Here is a 25,367-nt window from a genome sequence, read left to right on the forward strand (position 1 = left end):
GGAGAGCTCACAGCACTGGGGCCCTCAGTGCGCAGTTTTTAAGTGTAACCTTACTGTCTTTTTCCTTCCTTTTGTAAATCTACAATAGTGAGTAGAAAAGGTTCTTTTTTGGTTAAATGTTTTATTGAGATCTGTTGCGTGACTAAATTTTGAAAATCTAAAACATCAGTACTACGTTAGCCTGGAGCAGTATTTTCTAGAGCGTAAGACTGTGCAATTTTCTATAGATTGCTAAGGTGCAAAAATGGCCTCTAGTAGAGTGATGTGCTCTTCCTGTTGGTTATGGGAGATCAGGGAGAGTTTCCACGTTACTGATGATTATGTCTGCAGGAGTGTATTTGGTTGCAAATCCTACTAGATCGCATGGATGGGTTGGAGTGTCAGTTAGAGGCAATAAGGAATTTACAGGAGCTAGGGGGTGTGATGGATGACAGTTATAGAAAGGGAGAAAAACTGCAGATACAGTCAGGTAGCTGGGTTATAACCAGGAAGGTAGGAGAGGGAGGCAGGTACTACACGAGTCTCTGTGGCTATCCCCATCTCAAACAAGTATGCTGTCTTGGGAAATATAGGGGGTGCTGGACTCTCAGGAGAATGTAACATGAACAGCCAAGTTTCTGGTACCGAGACAGGCTCTAATGTAACGAGGAGTATGTCAGGCTCCAAGCGATCGATTGTGTTAGGGGACTGTCTCGTCAGAGGCGCTGACAGTGAGAAATCAGTGTGTTGCCTCCCTCCTGCCAGGGTCAAGGATGTCTCAGAGAGGGTGCAGAATGTTCTCAAAGATGCGAAGGAACAGCCGGAGGTCATCGTACACATTGGAAACAATGACATTGGAAGGGAAAAGGATGCGATTCAGAAGGGACAATATAGAGAGTTAGGCAGGAATTTAAAAAGGAGGTCCTCAAGGGTAGTAATATCTGGATTACTCCCAGTGCTACGAGCTAGTGAGGGCAGGAATAGGAGGATAGAGCAGCTGAATGCATGGCTAAGGAGCTGGTGTATATGAGAAGGATTCACATTTTTGGATCATTGGAATCTCTTCTGGGGTAGAAGTGACCTGTACAAGAAGGATGGATTGCACCTGAATTGGAAGGAGACTAATATCCTGGCAAGGAAATTTGCTAGAACTACTCGGGAGGATTTAAACTAGTAAGGTGGGGGGGGGGGGGTGTGGGACCCAGGGAGATACTGAGGAAAGAGATCAATCTGAGACTGGTACAGTTGGGAAAAGGAGCAAGTCAAATATCAGGGCAGGCAGGGACAAAGCAGAGAACAGGGAAGGACTAACAAATTAAACTGCATTTACTTCAATGCAAGGGGCCAAACAGGGAAGGCAGATGAACTCAGGGCATGGTTAGGAACATGGGACTGGGGTATCATAGCAATTACAGAAACATGGCTCAGGGATGGGCAGGACTGACAGCTTAATGTTCCAGGATACAAATGCTACAGGAAGGACAGAAAGGGAGGCAAGAGAGGAGGGGGTGTGGCGTTTTTGATAAGGGACAGCATTACAGCTGTCCTTAGGGAGGATATTCCTGGGATTACGTCGAGAGAAGTTATTTGGGTGGAACTGAGAAATAAAGTCATAAGAGTCCCACAGCACAGAGACAGGCCCTTTGACCCAAACTGGTCCGTGCTGACCAAAATGTCCATCCACTCTAACCCCATTTCCCTGCACTTGGCCCATATCCTTCTAATCCTTTCCTGCCCATGTATTTGTCCAAATGCCTTTTAAATGTTGTTAATGTACCCAACTCAACCACTTCCACTGGCAGCTCTTTCCATTTGTATACCATCCTCCGTAAAAAAAGTTTCCCCTCAGGTTCCCTTTTATTCTTTCCCCTCTAACCTTAAACTGATGCCCTCTAGTCCTCGATTCCCCAACCCTGGGAAAAAGACTGAGTGCATTCACCCTATCCATGCCCCTTATGATCTTAATCACTTCCATAAGATTCCGCCTCAATCTCCTAGCTTGACAAACCTCTCCCTATAACTCAAAGTTGAGTCCTGGCAGCATCCTTATAAATTTGTTCTGCACTCTTTCCAGTTTAATAACATCCTTCCTCCAGCAAGGTGACCAAAACTGAACACAATACTCCCAAGTGCAATCTCACCGACGTCCTGTGTAACTGCACCATAACTTCCCAACTTCTAGACTCAGTGCCCTGACTGATGAAGGCCAGTGTGCCAAAAGCCTCCTTCACTGCCCTGTCTACCTGTGACTCTACTTTCAGAGAACTGTGCTCCTGAACTCCAAGGTCCCTCTGTTCCACTACACTCCTTAAGGCCCTACCATTCACCAAGAAACTCCTACCTTGATTTGACTTCCCAAAATGCAAGACCTCACATTTATCTATATTAAACTCCATTTGCCATTTCTCAGCCCACTTCCCCAGTTGATCAAGGTCCTGCTGAATTTCTGATAACCTTCCTCACTGTGTACGATATCGCCTATTTTAGTGTCATCAACAAATGTACTAATCATGCCTTGTACATTCCATCCAAATCATTGATACAGATAACAAACAGCAATGGGTCTAGCTCCCACTCCTGAGAGACACCACTGGTCACAGGCCTCCAGTCCAACAAGCATCCTTTCACTATTACCCTCTGCTTCCTACCATTAAGCCAATTGTGCTCCAATTTGCCAGTTCACCCTGGATTCCATGTGATCTAACTTTCCAGAGCAGCCTACCACGTGGAACCTTATTAAAGGCCTTATGAAATCCATATAGACTACATCCACCGCCCTGCCCTCTCAACTTTCCTGGTCACTTCATCAAAGAACTCTAACAAAATTGTGAGGCATGATCTTACCGATCACAATGCAACCCTGTCTTTCCAAATGCATGGTATACCTTATCTCTCAGAATCTTCTCATGTAATTTACCTACCACAGATGTTAAGCTCACTGCTCTATAGTTCCCAGGCTTTTCTTTGCAGCCATTCTTGAATAAGGCACAATATCCGCTACCCTCCAGTCTTCAGGGACCTCACCCATGGCTAATGATGATGCAAAAATGTCAGCGGGGGCCCCTGCAATTTCTTCTCTAGCCTTTTGTAGTGTTCTTAGCTATATCTGGTCAGAACCAGGAGATTTATCCATTTTCATACATTCTAATATATCCAACACCACCTCTACTGTGATATGGACTGCTCCCATTACCTCCTCCAAGTTCCCAAGTCTTCATGTCTTTCTCCATGGTAAACGCAGCGGAGAAATATTAATTGAGGACCTCGCCCATCTCCTGTGGTTCTATACAAATATGGTCCTCCAGGGGTCCTATTCTCTCTCTAGTTATTCTTTTTCCTTTAATAAAATTAATGAACCTCTTTGGATCCACCTTAATCTTCTCACCCAAGTCTATCTCATGCCCCCTGTTTGCCTTCCTGATTTCCTTCAGTAAACTCCTGTAGCCCCTGTATACCTCCAGGGATACCCTTGATCCCAGCTGCCTGTACCTGAGCCATGCCTTTTTTCTAGTCAAAGCTTCAATATCTGTTGACACCCAGGGTTCTCTATTCCTGCCAACCTTGCCCTTCATCCTCGCAGGAGCATGTAGACCTTGAACTCTAGGTGTCTCACTTTTAAAGGCCTCCCACTTGCTCGAGGTCCCAAAATGCTCCCCCACTGTCACCTCAGTCACCTGTCCTGCCCTATTTCCCAAGAGTAGGTCAAGTTTTGCCCTTTCCCAAGTAGGACCCTGTATATGTTGCTTGAGGAATCTTTACTGAACACACTGAGCAGATTCCGCCCCATCTCAGCCCTTAATGCTGTGGCAGTCCCAGTTTATGTCAGGAAAATTAAAATCCCCTACTATGACGATCCTGTTGCTCCTGCAAGTCTTCCCAATCTCCCTGCATATTTGTTCCTCTAATTCCCAGTGACATTTTGGGGGCCTATAGTACAACCCCAATAATGTCACCATCCCCTTCTTATTTCTTAGCTCCACCCATAAAGCCTCATGGGATGATTCTTCAGTTACTTTATCTCTGATTACTGCTGTGATACTCCCTTTAATCAAAAATGGAACACCCTCTCCCCTCTTTCCACCACCTCTGCCCTGCCTAAAGCACCTGTACCCTGGCACATTAAGCTGCCAGTCTGACCCTCCTTTAGCCATCTTTCTATAATAACTAAAATATCCCAGTCCCATGTACCTGAGTTCATTGACCTTACCTATCAGCCGTCTTGCATTGAAATAGATGCTCGCTCCCTGTCATGTTCCAGCCTGACCTGTCTCTTCACTTTACTATTTCTGATGACTGTATTTCCTTCCAGCCTTGCACTTGCCTCTCTGCTGTTGAGGGTACCAACCCCTTGCCAATCCAGTTGAAACCCTCCCTTATAGCACTAGCAACCCTGGCCACCAAGAGATTGGTCCCCCTCCAGTTCAGATGTAAGGGATGGTGAGCTTATTGGGATTATATCATAGAACCCCCCCTAATAGTCAGCGGGAAATTGAGAAACAAATTTGTAAGGAGATCTCAGTTATCTGTAAGAATAATAGGGTGGTTATGGTAGGGGATTTTAACTTTCCAAACATAGACTAGGACTGCCATAATGTTAAGAGTTTAGATGGAGAGGAATTTAAGTGTGTACAAGAAAATTTTCTGATTCAATATGTGGATGTACCGACTGGAGAAGGTGCAAAACTTGACCTACCTTTGGGAAATAAGGCAGGGCAGGTGACTGAGGTGTCAGTGGGGGAGCACTTTGGGGCCAGCGACCATAATTCTATTGGTTTCAAAATAGTGATGGAAAAGGATAGACCAGATCTAAAAGTTAAAGTTCAAAACTTGAAGAAGGTCAGTTTTGACAGTATTAGGCAAGAATTTTCAAAAGTTGATTTGGGGCAGATGTTTGCAGGTAAAGGGACGGCTGGAAAATGGGAAGCCTTCAGAAATGAGATAACGAGAATCCAGAGAAAATATATTCCTGTCAGGGTGAAAGGGAAGGCTAGTAGGTATAGGGAATGCTGGATGACTAAAGAAATTGAGGGTTTGGTCAAGAAAAAGAAGGAAGCGTATGTCAGGTATAGACAGGATAGATCGAGTGAATCCTTAGAAGAATATAAAGGCAGTAGGAGTATACTAAAGAGGGAAATCAGGAGGGCAAAAAGGGGACATGAGATAGCTTTGGCAAATAAAGGTAAGGAGAATCCAAAGGGATTTTATAAATACATTAAGGACAAAAGGGTAACTAGGGAGAGAATTGGACCCCTCAAAGATCAGCAAGGCAGCCGAAATGTGGGGCCACAGGAGATAGGGGAGATATTAAATAAGTATTTTGCATCAATGTTTACTGTGGAAAAGGACATGGAAGATACTGAATGTAGGGAAATAGATGGTGACATCTTAAAAAATGTCCATATTACAGAGGAGGAAGTGCTGGATGTCTTAAAACGGATAAAGGTGTATAAATACCCAGAACCTGATCAGGTGTACCCTAGAACCCTGTGGGAAGCTAGAGAAGTGATAGCTGGGTCCCTTGCTGAGATATTTGCATCATCAATAGTCACAGGTGAGGTGCCGGAAGACTGGAGGTTGGTTAACGTGGTGCCACTGTTTAAGAAAGGTGGTAAAGACAAGCCAGGGAACTATAGACCAGTGAGCCTGACCTCACTGGTGGGCAGGTTGTTGGAGGCAATCTTGGGGGACAGGCAAGGACTGATTAGGGATAGTCAACATGGCATCGTGTGTGGGAAATCATGTCTCATGAACTTGATTGAGTTTTTTTAAAGAAGTAACAAAGAGGATTGATGAGACAGAGCTGTGGACGTGATCAAATGGACTCCAGTAAGGCGTTCAACAAGGTTCCTCATGGTAGACTTGTTAGCAAGGCTAGATCACATGGAATACAGGGAGAACTAGCCATTTTGATACAAAATTGGTTCGAAAGTAGAAGAAGGTGGTGATGGAGGGTTGCATTTCAGACTGGAGGCCTATGACCAGTGGAGTGCCACAAGGATTGGTGCTTTCCTTTAGTAGAGCATTGGGTGTAGGAGTTGGGAGGTCATGTTGCAGCTGCATAGGACATTGGTTTGGCCACTGTTGGAATATTGTGTGCAATTCTGGTCTCCTTCCTATCGGAAGGATGTTGTGAAACTTGAAAGGGTTCAGAAAAGATTTATGAGGATGTTGCCAGGGTTGGAGTGTTTGAGCTAAAGGGAGAGGGTGAATAGGCTGGGGCTGTTTTCCCTGGAGCATCGGAGGCTGAGTGATGACCTTATAGAGGTTTGTAAAATCATAAGGGGCATGGAGAGGGTAAATAGACAAGGTCTTTTCCCTGGGATCGGAAAGTCCAGAACTAGAGGGCATAGGTTTAGGGTGGGAGGGGAAAGATTTAAAAGGCACCTACGGGCCAATCTTTTTCACACAGAAGATGTTATGTGTATGGAATGAGCTGCCAGAGGAAGTGGTGGAGGCTGGTACAATTACAGCATTTAAAAGGCATTTGGATGAGTATATGAATAGGAAATGTTTAGAGGGATATGGGCCAAGTGCTGGCAAATGGGACTAGATTAATTTGAGATATGTGGTCGGCATGGACAAGTTAAACTAAAAGATCTGTTTCTGTGTGTACAAGCTCTATGACCCATTTGATCAAGATCCCTTTGTAATCTTAGAAAACTGTCTTCACTGTCTACTGTGCCCCTATTTTGGTGTTGTCTGCAAACTTACAAACCATGCTTTCTATATTCTCATCCGAACCATTTATATAAATGTCAAACAATAGAGAATCCAGCACCCATCCCAGCGAAGGACGTATACGCAGATATTATTCCATAGATTTTAGACTGGATTCTTTAAACAATGAAGTCATCCACACACCACCCCCTCATCATCATGAAACAGTGAGCACGATTTTAAGAATGTGACCTAAGCCTGCCACGTCGAGTGCAGTTGAAATATCCTGCCCCATTATCGTGAAGGAGGTCCCGTCTGGTGTCTCGTGTGAGGAACTCGCTGTGAACAAATTTGCAAACATGTTTCCTCTATCTGTTAGAGGAAGGATATTATTAAGCCAGAGAGGGTTCAGAAGAGGTTTACCAAGATGTTGCTGAGAATGGAGGGTTTGGGTTATAGGGAGGGGCTGGGATAGCTTGGCACATTTTTCACAGGAGTGGAGGAGGTTGAGAGGTGACCATATGGGGGTTTATTAAGTAGTGAGGGGAATAGAGAAGGTGAATGAAAACTGTCTTTTCCCTCGGGTGGGGGATTTTAAGACTGGGGGCATATTTTTAAGGTGAGAGGAGAAAGATTAAAACAAAATGAGAGGCACTTTTTTTTTAAACAGAGATTGGTTCATGTGTGGAATGAATTTCCAGATGAAGTGGTGGATGTAGGCACAGTTACAACATTTAATGGACATTTGAATAAGTCCATGACTAGGAAAGGTTTGAAGGGATATGGGCCAAGTGCAGGAAGGTGGGACTAGTTTAGTTTAGGATTATGATCAGCATGGACCGGTTGGGCCAAAGGATCTGTTTCTGTGCTGTATGACTCTCTAAAACCAAGGTGTTTTCCTGAAACTGTACAGGGCATTGGTACAACTGCACTTGGAATACTATAAACAGTTCTGCCTCCTTATTTAAATGTTATTAACAGCATTTGTGGTAGAGTTCATAGAATCCCTACAGTCTGGAAACAGGCCATTTGGCCCAAAAAGTCCACATTGACCCTCCAAAGAGTAACCCATCCAGACCCATTCCCCTACTCCATTTCTCTACATTTCCCCTGACTAATGCACCTAACCTACACATCCCTGGACACTATGGGCAATTTAGCATAGCCAGTTCACCTCACCTCATCTTTGGATTGTAGGAGGAAACTGGAGCACCCGGAGGAAACCCATGCAGTTGACTAGAGTATACTGACAGGTAATTCATGTGGATAGTCTGTGTATGTGACATAAACTCTGTGCATTCCCAAAATTAGCAGAAGTTACAAATTGGTTTTAGTCAGCCTCATGGGATGGTTATGTCCACCTGAGTAGGCAGACAGGGTCTCAGTTTGATGTTTAAAGGTTTGCGCTGCCAACAGTGTAGCATGTTATCAGTACTGCACAAAACTGATGATATGTGGATCCTGTATTCAAGCCCCTCCCTCCAACCTTCTGACTCTGAGATAAGAGGGCTTGTAAGTTCACCTCTGTGGGTTTGAAACGTACAGGTGGGTACCTGGGGCTACATGCTGTCTGTGTTAGTGTCACTAATGTGTGAATGGTAGGTTAATTATACTGTTAACATTCACTGGTGAAGTGTTGTTGAATTCACTATTTAGAGTACTTATAAACAGAGCTTGCTGGGATATGGGTGGTGTTGAGGGAGCAGATGTGTGTAATGTACATTCTGTAAATGAACAAATTATCAAGAAAGTTGTTAGTATTTAGTTTGACATTTCATTAGTGGACTTGGAATTGGAATTGGAATAATCTAACAGTTCTGAAATCATTGCCAAAGCTGCGATATAATGCAGGGAGTTGCAATAGATAATACACTGCATCCAAAGGCGAGGAACCAAAGTTAAGAGATAGACTGAGAGTGTAAAGTCTGACTGTGGAGCTGGTAATTATAACTGGACGCATTTCACAACATGCAGGAAATTGCTCTCTCTCACTCCCTGTCTCTCTGTGGGATGTCTCTGAAGATATAGTTGGATTTCATTTTCTCTCTGTCTCTCTCTCCCCTGTTTTTGATCCAACAGCTCTATTTTACTATGCCGGGCATGGCTACGAGTGTTCAGGCAGGAACTATATGGTACCAGTAAATGCTCCAAACCCGTACAGACCAGAGAACTGCATCAACGTTCAGAAAATCCTCTGCAAGATGCAGGTGAAGAACACAGCCCTGAATGTCCTCCTGCTGGACATGTGTCGGAAATGGTACGGCCACCCTCTCTCCTCTCTCTCTAGCGGACACTTGCTTTAAAAAATTGCATTTGAAAAATAATTGCGGAAATAATGGAGTCTGTGCTGTCAGGATTCCCATTTGTGTGAAGAGATTTTAAACCGCCCGTCGCCACTCCGTGTACAGAATAATATTGCTGTGATAGTTATATTCCCAATATTCTGAAAGAAGAATCCTAAGAACGGGAAGATAAGGCAGCCCGTTCCTGGTTTAAGAGAGGATTTAAGATTAGGGGTGCAGCATTGATTAAAGAAACAGCTGTATCTGTGAGGAGTGAGGATGAGTTACCAGAAGGTGCAATAAATGGTGCCATTTGGGCTGGATAAAGTTTTCAAGGTAACTGCTGGGAATATACTAGTCAGAGAAAGGGCCATTAGGGATGGGCAATAAATGCTGGCCCAGCCAACGGCCCTCACTCACCAGTGATTTAAAAAAATTCCGATCATTTTAGGGGGGGGCACGGTGGCTCAGTGGTTAGCACTGCTGCCTCACAGCACTCGGGTCCCAGGTTTGATTCCAGCCTCAGGCGACTGCCTGTGTGGGGTTTGCACATTCTCCCCATGTCTGTGTGGGTTTCCTCCCACAGTCCAAGACGTGCAAGTCAGGTGAATCGGCCATGCTAAATTGCCCATAGTGTTAGGTGCATTAGTCAGAGGGAAATGGGTCTGGGTGGGTTACTCTTCAGAGGGTCGATGTGGACTGGTTGGGCCGAAGGGCCTGTTTCCACACTGTAGGGAATCTAATCTAATCAACATCGAAAAGTGACGAAACAAAAGGCCAGCAATGGTCAGGTGTTTAAAATATCCTGATGCTAACTAGAAAAACCAAACGATGGAGAGATCAGAGTTCTTAACATGCATTCACGAGACCTTCTTTAGTCAGTGAAGCAAGTTCAACAAGAGAAGAGGCAGTTCTGGACTGCTATAAGATCAAGCAGGGAGAAGGGACATCAGGTCGAGAGCCTTTTGGTCATAGTAATCATGATTCAGTTAGGCTTAGTAACAGAGAAGGATAAAGTGAGCTAGCGTTTTAAATTGGGGGAATGCTAACTTCATTAAACTGATCAGGATTTGAGTAAAGATTTGTAGCTTGTGTGCAGTAGTTGTGGGTATGTTCAATGAGCTGGGAAGTTGGTTTGCAGACCTTTTGTCCCCTGTCTAGGTGACATCTTCAGTGCTGTGGAGTCTCCATCTGGTTTAATAATGTCCTTTAGAGAAGGAAACCGCCATCCTTACCTGGTCTTGTTTACATGTCCTCCAGGTCCACATCAATTGCCCTCTGAAGTGACGCACTGTTGTGTAACTGAGGTGTAATTTAACAAAAAAAAACTAAAAACAGCTGTTTGAAGATAGAGTTGTAGAGATGTACAGCACGGAAACAGACCCTTCAGTCCAACTGGTCCATGCCGACTAAATATCCCATACCAATCGAGTCCCACTTGCCAGCATTTTGCCCATCTCCCTCTAAACCCTTCCTACTTCTATACCTTCTGAATGCTGCAATTGTACCAGCCTCAAATTCCACGTCAGAGCAGTGGGGAAGTATTTGAGGTGGAGGTTAAAGATGTTTTGGAAAGAAGACGCAAAGAAAATGGCAGGATGGTCACAGTACAGTCCCCCCCCGCCCCCTCTCAACCAAGCCCCTCACTCCCACACCCTCTCAACCAATCCCCTCACTCCCACACCCTCTCAACCAATCCCCTCCCTCCCCCACCGACTCAACCAACCGCTTCCCTCCCCCACCCTGTCAACCAACCCCCTCCCTCCCCAACCCAAACAACCAAATCCTTCCTTCCCCAACCCAAACAACCAACTCCTTCCCTCCCCAACCCACTCAACCAACCCCCTCCCTCGCCCACCCACTCAACCAACCGCTTCCCTCCCCCACCCTATCAACCAACCCCTCCCTCCCCAACCCACACAACCAACTCCCTCCCTCCCCAGCCCACACAACCCACCCCTCCCTCCCCAACCCACTCAACCAACCGCCTTCCTCCCCAACCCACACAACCAACCCCCTCCCTTCCCAACCCACTCAAATAAACCCCTCCCTCCCCAACCCAAACAACCAACCGCCTCCCTCCCCAACCCCCACAACCATCCGCCTCCCTCCCCAACCCACACAACCAACCCCCTCCCTCACCAACCCACTCAACCAACCGCCTCCCTCCCCAATCCACACAACCAACCCCCTCCCTCCGCCACCCTGTCAACCAACCCCCTCCCTCCCCAACCCACACAACCAACCCCCTCCCCCACCCACTCACCCAACCCCCCTCCCTCTCCCACCCACTCAACCAACCCCCTCCCTCCCCAACCCATTCAACCAACCCACACAACCAACCCTCTCCCTCACCAACCCACTCAACCAACCGCCTCCCTCCCCAACCCATTCAACCAACCGCCTCCCTCCTCAACCCACACAACCAACCCCCTCCCTCCCCAACCCACACAACCAACCCCCTCCCCCACCCACTCACCCAATCCCCCTCCCTCTCCCACCCACTCAACCAACCCCCTCCCTCCCCAACCCATTCAACCAACCCACACAACCAACCCTCTCCCTCATCAACCCACTCAACCAACCCCCTCCCACCCCAACCCACTCAACCAACCCCCTCCCACCCCAACCCACTCAACCAACCCCCTCCTTCTCCCACCCTCTCAACTAACCTCCTCCCTCTCCTACCCTCTCAACCAACCCCCTCCCTCCCCCACCCTCTCAACAACCTCCTCCCTCCCCAACCCACTCAACCAACCGCCACCGTCCCCAACCCATTCAACCAACCCCCTCCCTCCCCAACCCAAACAACCAACCGCTTTCCTCCCCCACTCTGTCAACCAACTCCCTCCCTCCCCAACCCATTCAACCAAGCCCCTCCCTCCCACACCCCCTCAACCAACCCCCTCCCTCCTCAACCAACCACCTCCCTCCCCAACCCATTCACCCAACCACTTTACCTCCCCAACCCACTCAAGTAACCCCCTCTCTCCCCAATCCCCTCAACCAAGCCCCTCCCCCCCCCACTCTCTCACCCCACTCCCTGCCTTGCCCCAAAGATGTCAGAACATTCAGAGTCAGATGATGCAAAAAAAAAACCCTCAAACGCCAGGAGCTCAACATGAGCTGAGAAGGAGAGACAAAAAAAACAGGGGTGAAATTAAAAGGAAGCTAAGAAATGAAACTTAGTGGTGGCAGAACTATTCACATTCAAAAATAAACTCTTGTGACTGTTAGCCCCCCTCCAGTGCTGCAGGGTATGTGCAGGAAGTTGGGGTTAGATTTGAGAACTCTGCTCCTCTCTAGGCCAGCCTGAAGACAATATGCTGAACAGCCTCCTTTGGTGCTGTAACTTTTCTGGTCATTCTACATTTGGAAGTTGGGGATGGTGTAGTGATATTGTCACTGGACTAGAAATCCAGAGACCCAGGTAATGTTCTGGGGACCCAAGTTCAGATCCCACCAGAGCCGATGGCAGAATTTGAGCTCAACAAGAATTGAAGGTCTAATAACCATGAAGTTGCTCTTAATTGTCATTAAAAAACCCATCTGGTTTAATAACGTCCTTCAGAGAAGGAAACTGTCATTCTTAGTTGGCCTTGCTTATGTGTCACTCCGAGCCCACACCAATGGTGGTTGACTCTCTGAAGTGAGGTAAAAACAACAACTGCAGATGCTGGAAACCAGATTCTGGATCAGTGGTGCTAGAAGAGCACAGCAGTTCAGGCAGCATCCAAGGAGATTCGAAATCGACATTTCGGGCAAAAGCCCTTCCAGAAACGTCGATTTCGAAGCTCCTTGGATGCTGCCTGAACTGCTGTGCTCTTCCAGCACCACTAATCCAGACTCTCTGAAGTGGCCTAGCAAGCCATTCTGCTCTAGAGGAACTAGGGATGAGTAACAAATGCTGACACCCATATACCATGAACAAATAAAAAAAAACAGATTCTGTCGTCATCACATTGCTGATATGCTATGCACATGTTGGCTACAGCATTTCCTACCTGACAACACTTCAAAAAGTAGTTTATTGCCTGCAAAGAGCTTTGAGGTGTCCACTCGTCATGCAAAGTGCTATATAGATGCGAGTTTAGTTTTTTTCCAAACCCCTCAACCTTATTAAATGGATATTTAGCTGAAAATTGTCATTTTATTTATTGCAGTCACATGTACCTAAGTACTGTTTGCAAGGCAGTGCAGGCAGATCAGGGGCATCCAGATCTTAGGCAATTTGGACAGAGTGAGGCATATAATGTTTCTCTGCACAGGGGGTGCATGAAGCAAGATCAACATTGTTTGAAGTTGGAGAGGTCCACTCAGCAGTCTAATAACGGCCGGGAAGAGGCTGTTCTTGTTGTTGTGTGTGTTCAAGCCTCTTGAATAAGCAGCATTGGCCTATACAGTGACCTTTGTAGTCCCCCAGTATGTTATCAATGTTCTATTGAACGGCTGCAGTTCCAGGAAATTGAGCAGCACAGAGTTTCTCGAAACTCTTGAGCGATGGAAGAACCTTGTGTTGTTATGTTTTCTTCAGGGATTCAGCAAAATTGTGCACTTGTGTAGCACGCTGACCACCTGACAGGTCCAGCACCACTAATCCAGAATCTGGTTTCCAGCATCTGCAGTCATTGTTTTTACCTCACTTCAGAGAGTCAACCACCATTGGTGTGGGCTCGGAGTGACTCGATAAGGTTTCACTTATAGGCATGTGAGGTAACTTGATCAAAAAGTTAAGGAATCTCTTAAAGGCAGGAGAGAGATGTTTAATTGATGCAGGGGTGAATAGAACTGTCTAGAACTAGAGTTAAAAACACACTTTGTTGGTAAAGTTGTGAGACGTAAAACCAAATGCAATTTATATGTTCATAAAATGATTAAAGTTCTCATGCGTTTACCATGTGAGTGTAGGTACTGAGATCACACACCCAATGGCTATGTCTTTTCCTGGTTTTTAATTTCCTACCTGGGGGTTTGAGAACCAAATTGATAGTGAGAAGAGAGTGAGGCTGGTATGACAGACAAGGGGAGTAAGTCTATTGGACAAGGCAGACAAGAGCTTGGCAGAGAATGAGGTAAGAATGATGAATTGCATTTACTTCGTTGCAAGAGGCCTGACAGGTCAGGCAGATGAACCTAGAGCATAGTTGGGAATATGGGTCTGGGATATCACAGTTTCTATAAGAAAGGTGGCTGAGTGTTAGACTGGGCTGTCAGCTTAATGTTCTGGGGTTATGGATGCCAAAGGGAGACCAGAAAGGAGAGGGAGTGGAATTTTTGATTAGAGATAACATTACGGCTGCGCTTAGGGAGGATATTCCTGGGAGATCGTCCAGTGAAGTTATATGGGTGGAACTAAGAAAGGGGTGATCACCTCGTTGAGATTGTATTCCAGGCCCCCAGTAGTCAGTGGGAAATTACAAAGCAAATATGTAAGAGGAGCTCTGATATCTGTAAGGGTTATAATGGTTGGGAATTTTAACTTTCCAAGCATAGACTAGGACAGGACAGTCTTAGTTTGGATGTGGAGGAATTTGTTAAGCATGTGCAAGATAATTTCCTCAGTCAAGATGTGGCTATACCGACTGGAGAAGGAGCAATACCTGGCCTTCTCTTGGGTAATAAGACAGGGCAAGTAACTGAGGTTTCAGTGGGGAACACTTTGAGATAACTCTATTAGTTTTAAAATAGTTATGGAAAAAGATAGAACTGATCAAAACTAAATTGGAGTAAGGCCAATTTTGCCGGTATTAGACAGGAACTTTCGAAATAAAAGAAACCAAAAGAGAAAATGCTGGAAAATCTCAGCAGGTCTGGCAGCATCTGTAAGGAGAGAAAAGAGCTGACATTTCGCGTCTAACCTACCCTTTGTCAAAACTTTCGAAAGTAGGTTTGAGGAGGCTGGGTACAGGTGAAGGGGTGATTGGAAGTCGGAGGCCTTTAAAACGAGAGTCCAGAGACAGTATGTTCCTGTTAGTGTGAAGGGGACGGTCAGTAGTGTAGGGAATATTGGATGACTAGAGAAACTGAGATTCTGGTTAAGACAAGGAAGCCAATATCAGATACAGACAGCTGGGACTGAGGGAATCCTGAGAGGACTGTAAGGACAGTACTTAAGAGGGTAATCAGGAGGGCAAAAAAGGGACAGGAGATAGTTTTGGTAAATTAGAGTTAAGGCAAATCCAAAGTGCATTAAGGGCAAAAGAGTAACCAGGGAGAAAATAGAACCCTTTAAAGAGCAGCAAAGCCATCTATGTATGGAACCACAGAAGATGGATGAGATGCTAATTGAATATTTCATGTCAATATTTGCTGTAGAGAAGAATGTGGAAGTGAGAGAACTTGGGGATATAAATAGTGATGTCTTGAAAAGAGTTCACATTACAGAAGAGGTGCCAGAGGAAGTGGTGGAGGCTGGTACAAGTGCAGGCGTCTGGATGGGTACATGAATAGGAAGGGTTTAGAGGGATATGGGCCAAGTGCTGGCAAATGAGACTAGATCAGTTTAGGATGTCTGATTGGCATGGACGGGTTGGGCCGAAGGGTCGTTTCCATGTTGTATGACTTTTAACTAGATGCCCCATGGATTCTCAATTAGCAGCTAATATATAGGACAACACCAAGAGCTTTTGAGTCACGGGGTAGTGTCCCTACCTCTGGCTCAGAACATCCAGTTTCAAATTCCAGTGGCTATGGGGTATGTCATAATATATCCAAACTATTTGATTAAAACTATTGTCTGAAAGCACCTTGTCCACGTTCTACCTCCAGATGACCAAACTGTGAACTGAGGGCTAGGATTTTTGTGTTGGCGTTTCACTGACCACCTGCTAAACTGAGCTAAGGACTAAAACCAGTCAGGTGGTGCCACACTGATTCCCTTGAGTCACATGATTGCAGACCCTCCCCCAGAATGCCTCGGGACAGGTACGCCTGCATCCCACCCCAGTCTTTGCAATACCCACATCGCAGCTTCAAATCCATTCTTTGTCTAACACATCTGTCTGCTTTTGAGAGGCTTGAGTCATGTCACTGAAACCTTCTGCATTTGTTTTGCAGGTATAATCAGGAATACTTGCCCTCAGACCTACAGCCGCTTGCTCCCACTGGGAACATCGTCTATGGATATGCGACGTGAGTATTCCTCTGCTATTCCAGTCTGGGAGTGAATGGTAGTGATGTGCCTTTCCTGTGTTTGGTGCCAGCCCTTCTAGGTCAGGCAAAGGACTGAACCCTTCCTTCCTGGATCCCAATCATTGTCTCCACAACCTCAGAAGATCTATCTCTACCTCGGAGACACTGTGGCCTGGGCAAAGCCATTCAGCCCCTCAAGCCTGGCCTTTATTCACTTCGGTCATGTCTGACCTGTATCCTTAATTCTGTTGACTTAGTTTTACACCACATTCTGTAAAACCGCTGCCATTTTAACATTTGTGGATAATATAAAACTTGCAAGTGTCATCCTTTAAAAGCCATGATGTGGAGGTGCTGGTGTTGGACTGGGGTGGACAATGTTAAAAATCACACAACACCAGGGAGTAGTTGATAAAGCTTACAGTGCCCTAGACCTTATTAACTGGGACATGCAGTGGAATCATAGAATCCCTTCAGTGTGGAAGCTGGCTGTATCTGCTCCAAGGAGGAGCAATTCCACTCCAGGATATCCCACATGGGCTCCTATTTCAAAGGACCGCAATTTTCCCTCCCACGTGACATTTCCATCACTTCCCACACATCTCCCACATGCCCCCAACCGCAACAAGGATAGAAACCTCTCCCCCCTGTCCCGGTCCTCAGGGAATGTTTCTGGGACTTGCACCAAAAACCCCACTGCCCAGCACCACACTCTTCGACTCTGATCTCCAGCAGCTGCAGTCCTCGCTTTCTCAAAGCTGGCCATTCACCTCATGAAGTTCATACTATCCCTCTGAAGAGCACCCCACCAATCCTGCCCACTCCCCGCTCTCTAGCCTATCCCTGTGACCTCGCATTTCCCATAGTCAATCCACCTAAGCTGCACATCTTTGGACTGTGGGAGGATTCCAGAGCACCTGGAGGAAACCTCACAGACACGACCAGAGAAACTGTCTTGTAACTGCCAGTCTAGACATCTCACTTTAAACTGTGAAAAGGAAATGGAAACTTGTGTCTCTCAGCCCTTATAGCTGTAGAGTGCTCCTCTGCAGCAAAAGTGATGTGAGCAAAATCAATTTTCCTCAGCGAATAGAAAGGGTATGGAATGTACTCCCTGGAAATGTGATTGAGGAAAATTTGACTGAGGCATTCAAGAGGGCACTGGATGGTTAATTGGATAGAAATGGTGTGCAGGGATATGGGAAAAGGCAGGAGGGGATAGATCCATTGCTGGCACAATGGGCCAAATGGCCTTCCTTTGCACTGTAGCAGTTTTGAGATACTGTTGGAATGAAGGAAACATGGCAGTTGATTTCACACACACACACACTGGAAACATTTCTTTGGTAATATTAGTTGAGTGAGGAATATTAGTCAGTGCCCTGGGGGTCTCTGCTATTCCCTTGAGAGAGCAAGAATAGGCTTTAGTTTAATGCAGCTTCAAAAGACAGCACCTCCAACACATGCAGCTCTGACCCGGTGCATTAGCCAACAGACTGCTCCAGCCTCTTGGGTGGGGCTTAACCCACAAGATTGTGTCTGCAAGGCATGGACGCGGCCGTCGAGCCACATCTCCGACAAGACGGCAGAGCTCAGGGTGCTCCTACCAGGCAGTAATGCCGTCCGGTAGAAATTGCTAATCAACCGTGAATATGGCTTCGGTGACACCCCTCTAACCACGAAACTCCTTGTGCACCCTGACACGATATGGATAAATACGCTTCACTACTCCTATGTTTGCATCACAGATATCCTACACCACCCTAATGAAGTTAAAAATCACACAACACCAGGTTATAATACAACAGGTTTAATTGGAAGCACTAGCTTTCGGAGCAGCAGCTCCTTTATCAGGATCACCTGTTGGACTGTAACCTGGTGTTGTGTGATTTTTAACTTTGAACACCCCAGTCCAACACCGGCATCTCCAAATCATCCTAATGAAAGCAGAGAGCTGCAGGAATCTAAAGTAGCTTGGGCCAGTATTTGTTGCAGTTTAGAAGATTGAGGTGCCCTTATTGAGACTTGCAAGATTCTTAACAGGGAAGGTGTGGAAAGGTTGTTGTCCCTCGTGGGAGACAGAAGGTGCCAGAAGATTCAATCTCAGAGAAAGGGGTTACGTATTTTAGATAGCAATGATGAGGAATTTCTTCTCTCAGAGGGGAGTGAATCTGTGGAATTTGTAACTGCAGGGGGCTGTTGAAATTAGGTTATTGAGTAAATTGGGCCTGGCACAGTGCCAGGGACCCAGGTTTGATTCCAGCCTCGGGCAACTGTCTGTGTAGGGTTTGCACATTCTCCCCTGTGTCTGCGTGGGTTTCCTTTGGGTGCTCTGGTTTCCTGGAGAAAGTGAGGTCTGCAGATGCTGGAGATCAAAGTTGAAACTTTATTGCTGGAACAGCACAGCAGGTCAGGCAGCATCCAGGGAACAGGAGATTCGACGTTTCGGGCACAGGCCCTTCAGGAATGAGCAGAGAGTGTTCAGCAGGAGAAGATAAAAGGTAGGGAGGAGGGACTTGGAGGAGGGGCGTTGGAAATGTGATAGGTGGAAAGAGGTCAAGGTGAGGGTGATAGGTCAGAGTAGGATGGAGGCGGAGAGGTCAAGAAGAAGACTGCAGGTCAGGAAGGCGGTGCCGGGCTGGAGGGATTCGGCTGAGACAAGGTGGGGGGAGGGGGGATGAAGAAACTGGTGAAGTCCAAGTTCATCCCCTGTGGTTGGAGGGTTCCCAGTCGGAAGATAAGACGCTCCTCCTCCGACCGTCGTGTTGTTGTGGTTTGTCGGTGGATGAGTCCAATGACCTGCATATCCTCGGTGGAGTGGGAGGGGGAGTTGAAATGCTGTGCTACAGGGTGGTTGGGTTGGTTCGTCCGGGTGGCCCAGAGGTGCTCTCTGAATCGCTCCGCAAGTAGGCGGCCTGTCTCCCCAATATAGAGGAGGCCACACCGGCTGCAGCGGATGCAGTAGATGATGTGGGTGGAGGTGCAGGTGAATCTGTGGCGGATATGGAAGTTTCCTTTGGGGCCTTGGAGAGAAGTGAGGGGGGAGGTGTGGGCGCAAGTGTTGCACCTCCTGCGGTTGCAAGGGAAGGTGCCGGGAGTGGAGGTTGGGTCGGTGGGGGGTGTGGATCTGACAAGGGAGTCGCGGAGGGAGTGGTCTCTACGGAAAGCTGATAGGGGAGGGGAGGGAAATATATCCTTGGTGCTGGGGTCTGTTTGGAAGTGGCGGAAGTGACGGCGGATGATGCGCTGTACATGGAGATTGGTGGGGTGGTAGGTGAGGACCAGTGGGGTTCTGTCCTGGTGGCGGTTGGAGGGGCGGGGCGGGGCTCAAGGGCGGAGGAGCGGGAAGTGGAGGAGATGCGGTGGAGGGCACCGTCGACCACGTCGGGGGGGAAATTGCGGTCCTTGAAGAAGGAGGCCATCTGTGTTGTACGTATTTTGAACTGGTCCTCCTGGGAGCAGATGCGGCGGAGACGAAGGAATTGGGAAAATGGGATGGCCTTTTTACAGGGGGCAGGATGGGAGGAGGTGTAGTCCAGGTCTACCTGGACTACACCTCCTCCCATCCTGCCCTCTGTAAAAAGGCCATCCCATTCTCCCAATTCCTTCGTCTCCGCCGCATCTGCTCCCAGGAGGACCAGTTCAAAATACGTACAACACAGATGGCCTCCTTCTTCAAGGACCGCAATTTCCCCCCCGACGTGGTCGACGGTGCCCTCCACCGCATCTCCTCCACTTCCCGCTCCTCCGCCCTTGAGCCCCGCCCCTCCAACCACCACCAGGACAGAACCCCACTGGTCCTCACCTACCACCCCACCAATCTCCATGTACAGCGCATCATCCGCCGTCACTTCCGCCACCCCCAAACAGACCCCAGCACCAAGGATATATTTCCCTCCCCTCCCCTATCAGCTTTCCGTAGAGACCACTCCCTCCGCGACTCCCTTGTCAGATCCACACCCCCCACCGACCCAACCTCCACTCCTGGCACCTTCCCTTGCAACCGCAGGAGGTGCAACACTTGCGCCCACACCTCCCCCCTCACTTCTCTCCAAGGCCCCAAAGGAAACTTCCATATCCGCCACAGATTCACCTGCACCTCCACCCACATCATCTACTGCATCCGCTGCAGCCGGTGTGGCCTCCTCTATATTGGGGAGACAGGCCGCCTACTTGCGGAGCGATTCAGAGAGCACCTCTGGGCCACCCGGACGAACCAACCCAACCACCCTGTAGCACAGCATTTCAACTCCCCCTCCCACTCCACCGAGGATATGCAGGTCATTGGACTCATCCACCGACAAACCACAACAACGCGACGGTCGGAGGAGGAGCGTCTTATCTTCCGACTGGGAACCCTCCAACCACAGGGGATGAACTTGGACTTCACCAGTTTCTTCATCCCCCCCTCCCCCCACCTTGTCTCAGCCGAATCCCTCCAGCCCGGCACCGCCTTCCTGACCTACAGTCTTCTTCTTGACCTCTCCGCCTCCATCCTACTCCGACCTATCACCCTCACCTTGACCTCTTTCCACCTATCACATTTCCAACGCCCCTCCTCCAAGTCCCTCCTCCCTACCTTTTATCTTCTCCTGCTGAACACTGTCTGCTCATTCCTGAAGAAGGGCCTGTGCCCGAAACGTCGAATCTCCTGTTCCCTGGATGCTGCCTGACCTGCTGTGCTGTTCCAGCAATAAAGTTTCAACTTTGCTCTGGTTTCCTCCCACAATCCAATCCAAAGCTGTGCAGGTTAGTGTGGATTGGCCATGATAAATTGCCCATAGTGTTCAGGGATGTGTAGGTTAGGTGCATTAGTTAGGGTGTAAATGTAGAGTAATATAGGGTAGGGGAATGGCTCTGGGCGGGTTGCTCTTCAGAGGGTTGGTGTGGACTTGTTGGGCCGAAGGGCTGAGCTAGTTTTTTTAATCAGTGCGGGAATCAAGGGTCATGGGGAAAAGGCAGGAAAGTGGAGTTGAGGATTTTCAGATCAGCCATAATCTCATTGGATACTGGAGTAACCCCATTGCGCTGAATCCCGATGAAGGGCTTTTGCCCGAAATGTCTATTTTCCTGCTCCTCGGATGCTGCCTGACCTGCTGTGCTTTTCCAGCACCACTCTAATCTAAACCCATTGGGCTGAATGGCCTAATTCCACTCTGCATCTTAAAGTCTACAATCCGAAATGTTCAGCTGCTCTGGCAGTTTCAGTGGAGAAGGGAGAGAAACACAGTCAGTATTTCGAATCAACTCTTCCTCAAAAAACATTTCTATCCAACACAGTTCACTGACTGAGAAAGTAGTGATCTCTTTCTTTGACGAAAAAAAAAACAAATCTCTTACACTCCGCTAGGGCTTGCATCCTGCTGGAGTTCAGAAAAGCAAAGTTCAACCCAAAAAGATCCTAAGGGGTCTTGACAGGCTATGGGAGAATCTCAAACTGCTGATAATGGCTTCAAATAAGGAATCACCCATTTAAAACAAAGGGGCGGAGAATTTCTTTCTCATAAAAAGGGTCATTAGCTTTTGGGACTCTCTTCTTCAAAAGGCAGTGGAAGCAGCGAATGTAAGTATTGAAGAGTTAGGAGGAGGTCGATTAGCCCCTTGAGAGTATCCTTTACTACGATATTGCATGATTTCTTCTGGGCCTCAACTCTATTTTCTGCCTGCTCTCCAGAACCCTTCAACTAAATAAAAATCTGTCTATCTCCTCCTTAAATTTGCTCAATGATCTGGCATCCACCGCACTCTGCGATCGTGAATTCTAGAGTCACGATCCTTTGACTGTTTTGAAAGCAGAGTTGGATAGATTGTTGATATCAGAGATGGGTGGGAATGTAGAATTGAGTTTACAATCTGGTCTTATTCAGTGCAGCGCAGGCTCAGAATGGTTTGCTCCTGCCCCAATCCGATGTGTAGGTTGATTTTTACCAATGTTCACGGTGAAGATTGAGGTCACAAGTCCACTAATGGCATTGACTGGGCCATTTTACATTTCCTATTCCCGAAATACCATTGGCCGCATGTGGCTTTTTCGTGGCCAATGGCTAATCTGTCGCCCAGTGCTGCTGTCGAATCAGGAGACGATAGGTCGTTAGGGGACCAAAAATGAAAACGATTAAAAAAACTTGGCAGCAAGGAGCTGTGGGAAGCAATGGGAAAGTTAAAATATCTTTAATCTGTGCTGGAATTACAGGTGTGAAGATGCGGAAGCCTATGAGGTACAGGATGGAGAGTACAGCTCAGGAATCTTTATGAAGTACCTTAAAAGGCATATCCTGAAGAAAGAGAAAGTCACCCAGGTTTTGGAGAATGTCTCTGAGGGTAGGTGTGACTCATCCTTTTCGACATTTACCATCTTTGCCGACAGGCAGGAGACTATCTTTGTCCCTTGCTTGTGAGTACAATGAGAGAAAGGAAAGAGCTTTCATTCTCAGTACTTTACAGTGAACTTTGTAAAGTACCAATTGTTATAATGTACAGTAGTAATCATGCGACGCACAGCAAGCTCCCACAAATAGCAGATAATCAGAGGATGGAGATCCCAATCAGAGCAAAGGACAGAATGTCTCTGCTTCCTAACCAATGTCTACCCCTCAGTCAATCTCCTTTATAAAAGTTATAGTACTTTTCAGAGGGCTTGCTGTGTGCAAATTGGCCGCCACATTTCCTACATTGCAAATTGTACCTGCATTCCAGGCTGTATGCTTTTGAATATAAAACCCTTTGGGAAATCCTGGCATCATGGAAAGTGCCAAAGAAATGGAAACGCCAGTGGAGAGCTGGAACGAATCACTGGATCTTATCGGGTGACCTTACAGAGGTTTGTAAAATCATGAGGGGTTCAGATAAAGTGAATGGCAGGTGTCTTTTCCCTAGGGTGGGGGATTTCAACCTTAGGGGGCATAATTTTAAGGTGAAAGGAGAAAGATTTTAAAAAGACATGGGTAATTTTTTAACAGAGATGTGTGGAATGAGCTTCCAGAGGAAGTGGTGGATATGGGTACACATACAAAATTTAAAAGACATTTGGGTAAGTACTTGAATAGGAAAGGTTTGGAGGGACATAGGCCAGGAGCAGGCAGGTGGGACTAGTTTAGTTTGGAATTATGGTCGGTATGGACCGGTTGGACCAAAGGGTCTGTTTCCGTGCTTAGATTAGATTCCCTACAGTATGGAAACTGGCCCTTCGGCCCAACAAGTCCGCACCAACCCTTCAAAGAGTAACCCACCCAGCCCCATTTCCCTACATTTACCCCTGACTAATGTACCTGACACTGTTGGCAATTTAGCAAGGCCAGTTCACCTGGCCTGCACATCTTTGGACTGTGGGAGGAAATCGGAGCACCCGGAGGAAACCCACACAGACACGGGGAGAATGTACAAACTCTACACAGACAGTCGCCCGAGGCTGGGATCGAACCCGGGTCTCTGGTGCTGTGAGGCAGCAGTGCTAACCACTGAACCACCGTGCCCCCATGCTGTATGACTCTCTTATACAAATGATACAGACCCTCTTTCACTCGTGGTTTACAGATAGAAACCGGGAAATAGCCAAACTCAGGAGATGTAAATAGATACACGAATGCCTGGAAAGAAACAACAAAGAGAAACATCCTCAAAGTTTGAATTGATCAGGGCCTCAGAGATTTACCAAGAACCAAAGGGCTATAATCCACAGTGCCAGCGGATATAATGACATCTGCTCTCAATGAAACTCATCCTCGAAACATGTTGTTTATATTTTAAAGTTTTGCTTGGCATGTTCCTGGCCGGAGCCAACCATGATGCAGGGAAGGAAACTGCACATTCGGGACCGGACTGAGTCCTTAATCCATCTGAAACACTGTGAAATAAACAGACTGAGAAGGGAATGTATATTATAGAGTAGTTAGATTCAATGCCAAATCGTGTACAGAAAGTGAGAGAGAAAGGGAAAAAAAATCTTCACCCATAATTAAATACCCCACACTTGGAATAGATAATTATCAGTGCCAGAGAGATTGACTAAGTGTAATTAATGAGACTGACATTGAGGATATTGAACCAAAATGAACAGGATTTAACCCTGTGGGTTGAATGTAGTTCATTCCTACAGTCTTCCTTCTCCCATGAGATGTCAGCATTGCTGACAAGTCCAGCATTTGTTGCACATTCCTAAGGTCTCTTGAAATTTCAAGGAGATCTCACGCAGGAATACAAAATGCTAAAGGGGAATGACAAAGTAGAGATAGGGTACACTTTGCCCACTGTGGGGAATCTAGAGCAAGAGGTCATAGCGATAAGCTAAGGCATGGCAAACTTAAAGACAAGATGAAGAGGAATTCTCTCAAAGGCTTGTGAATCTGTGGAATTCACTCCTCTTTCCCCCGGCCCCGGCCCCAGTGAATGCTGGGACATTGAGTAAGCTTAAGGAAGAGATAGAGAGATTTTTAATTAGTAATGGGTTTAAGGGGTATGGAGAGCAGGCCAGAAAGATGAATCATGATCATAAGCGATGGTGGGACAGACTCGAGGGGCTGAATGGCCTCCTCCAGATCCGAGTTCTTATGTTCTTAACTGAATAGCTTGCTGGGCCATTTGCAGAGAGCAGTTAAGAGTCAGCTACATTACTGTGGATTTGGAGTCACATGTAGGCCAGACAGGATAAGGACCAATAGTGATCCAGAGAATCTTGTAAATAGAAGAGCAATTTATTGTCACTTGTTTTTCTGAAAATACAGTGAGATGCGTGTAAGTCGCCACAATTCAGCACCATTTTACTGACTGTCAAGAAACTAAAGAAATAATTGAGACAAATTTAGGACATATTCATTTTGAGTAGGACAGTTGATGTGGGTACATGGTTAGCAATACTGATAATTCCTGATTTCTGAATTGGATTTAACTTGCACCAGCTGTCACAATGGGATTTGAACTTATGTCCCCAGAATGTTAGCCTTGGTCTCTGGGTTCTGGCCAGGGTCTCTGGGTTCTGGCCAGGGTCCCTGGGTTCTGGCCAGGGTCCCTGGGTTCTGGCCAGGGTCCCTGGGTTCTGGCCTGGGTCTCTGGGTTCTGGCCTGGGTCTCTGGGTTCTGGCCTGGGTCCCTGGGTTCTGGCCAGGGTCCCTGGGTTCTGGCCAGGGTCCCTGGGTTCTGGCCTGGGTCTCTGGATTCTGGCCTGGTGGCATTACCACTATGCCTCCCAACGCACAGCACCCTCCAGAGGAGCTATTTTCATGGAAGTGTTGGTGGAACAGGGGCATCCTGGAGAGCAACCTTTGAACTTGTTTGTGGATCTGCCCTCACCTGGAGATACTGTGACACCTTCTCCCTAACCAGT

At 47.1% G+C, this 25,367-nt stretch overlaps 1 protein-coding gene across 2 annotated transcripts in view; it reads left to right on the forward strand.

Moving 5' to 3' along the window:
• The window catches only part of malt3 (MALT paracaspase 3), a 138,269-nt gene that overhangs the window by 87,619 nt on the left and 25,283 nt on the right, over nucleotides 1-25,367 (forward strand). For both annotated transcript variants that reach the window (XM_087982224.1, XM_087982223.1), the window contains 3 exons: nucleotides 8,716-8,893; nucleotides 15,975-16,049; nucleotides 22,243-22,370. In XM_087982224.1, coding sequence (XP_087838350.1) covers nucleotides 8,716-8,893; nucleotides 15,975-16,049; nucleotides 22,243-22,370 — 381 coding nt within the window. The remainder of the gene's footprint in view (nucleotides 1-8,715; nucleotides 8,894-15,974; nucleotides 16,050-22,242; nucleotides 22,371-25,367) is intronic.

Source organism: Chiloscyllium plagiosum, unplaced genomic scaffold (genome assembly GCF_037043375.1).
Source record: "Chiloscyllium plagiosum isolate Xiang-an unplaced genomic scaffold, Cpla_swu_hap1 HiC_scaffold_42, whole genome shotgun sequence".
Taxonomy (NCBI): Eukaryota; Metazoa; Chordata; class Chondrichthyes; order Orectolobiformes; family Hemiscylliidae; genus Chiloscyllium; species Chiloscyllium plagiosum.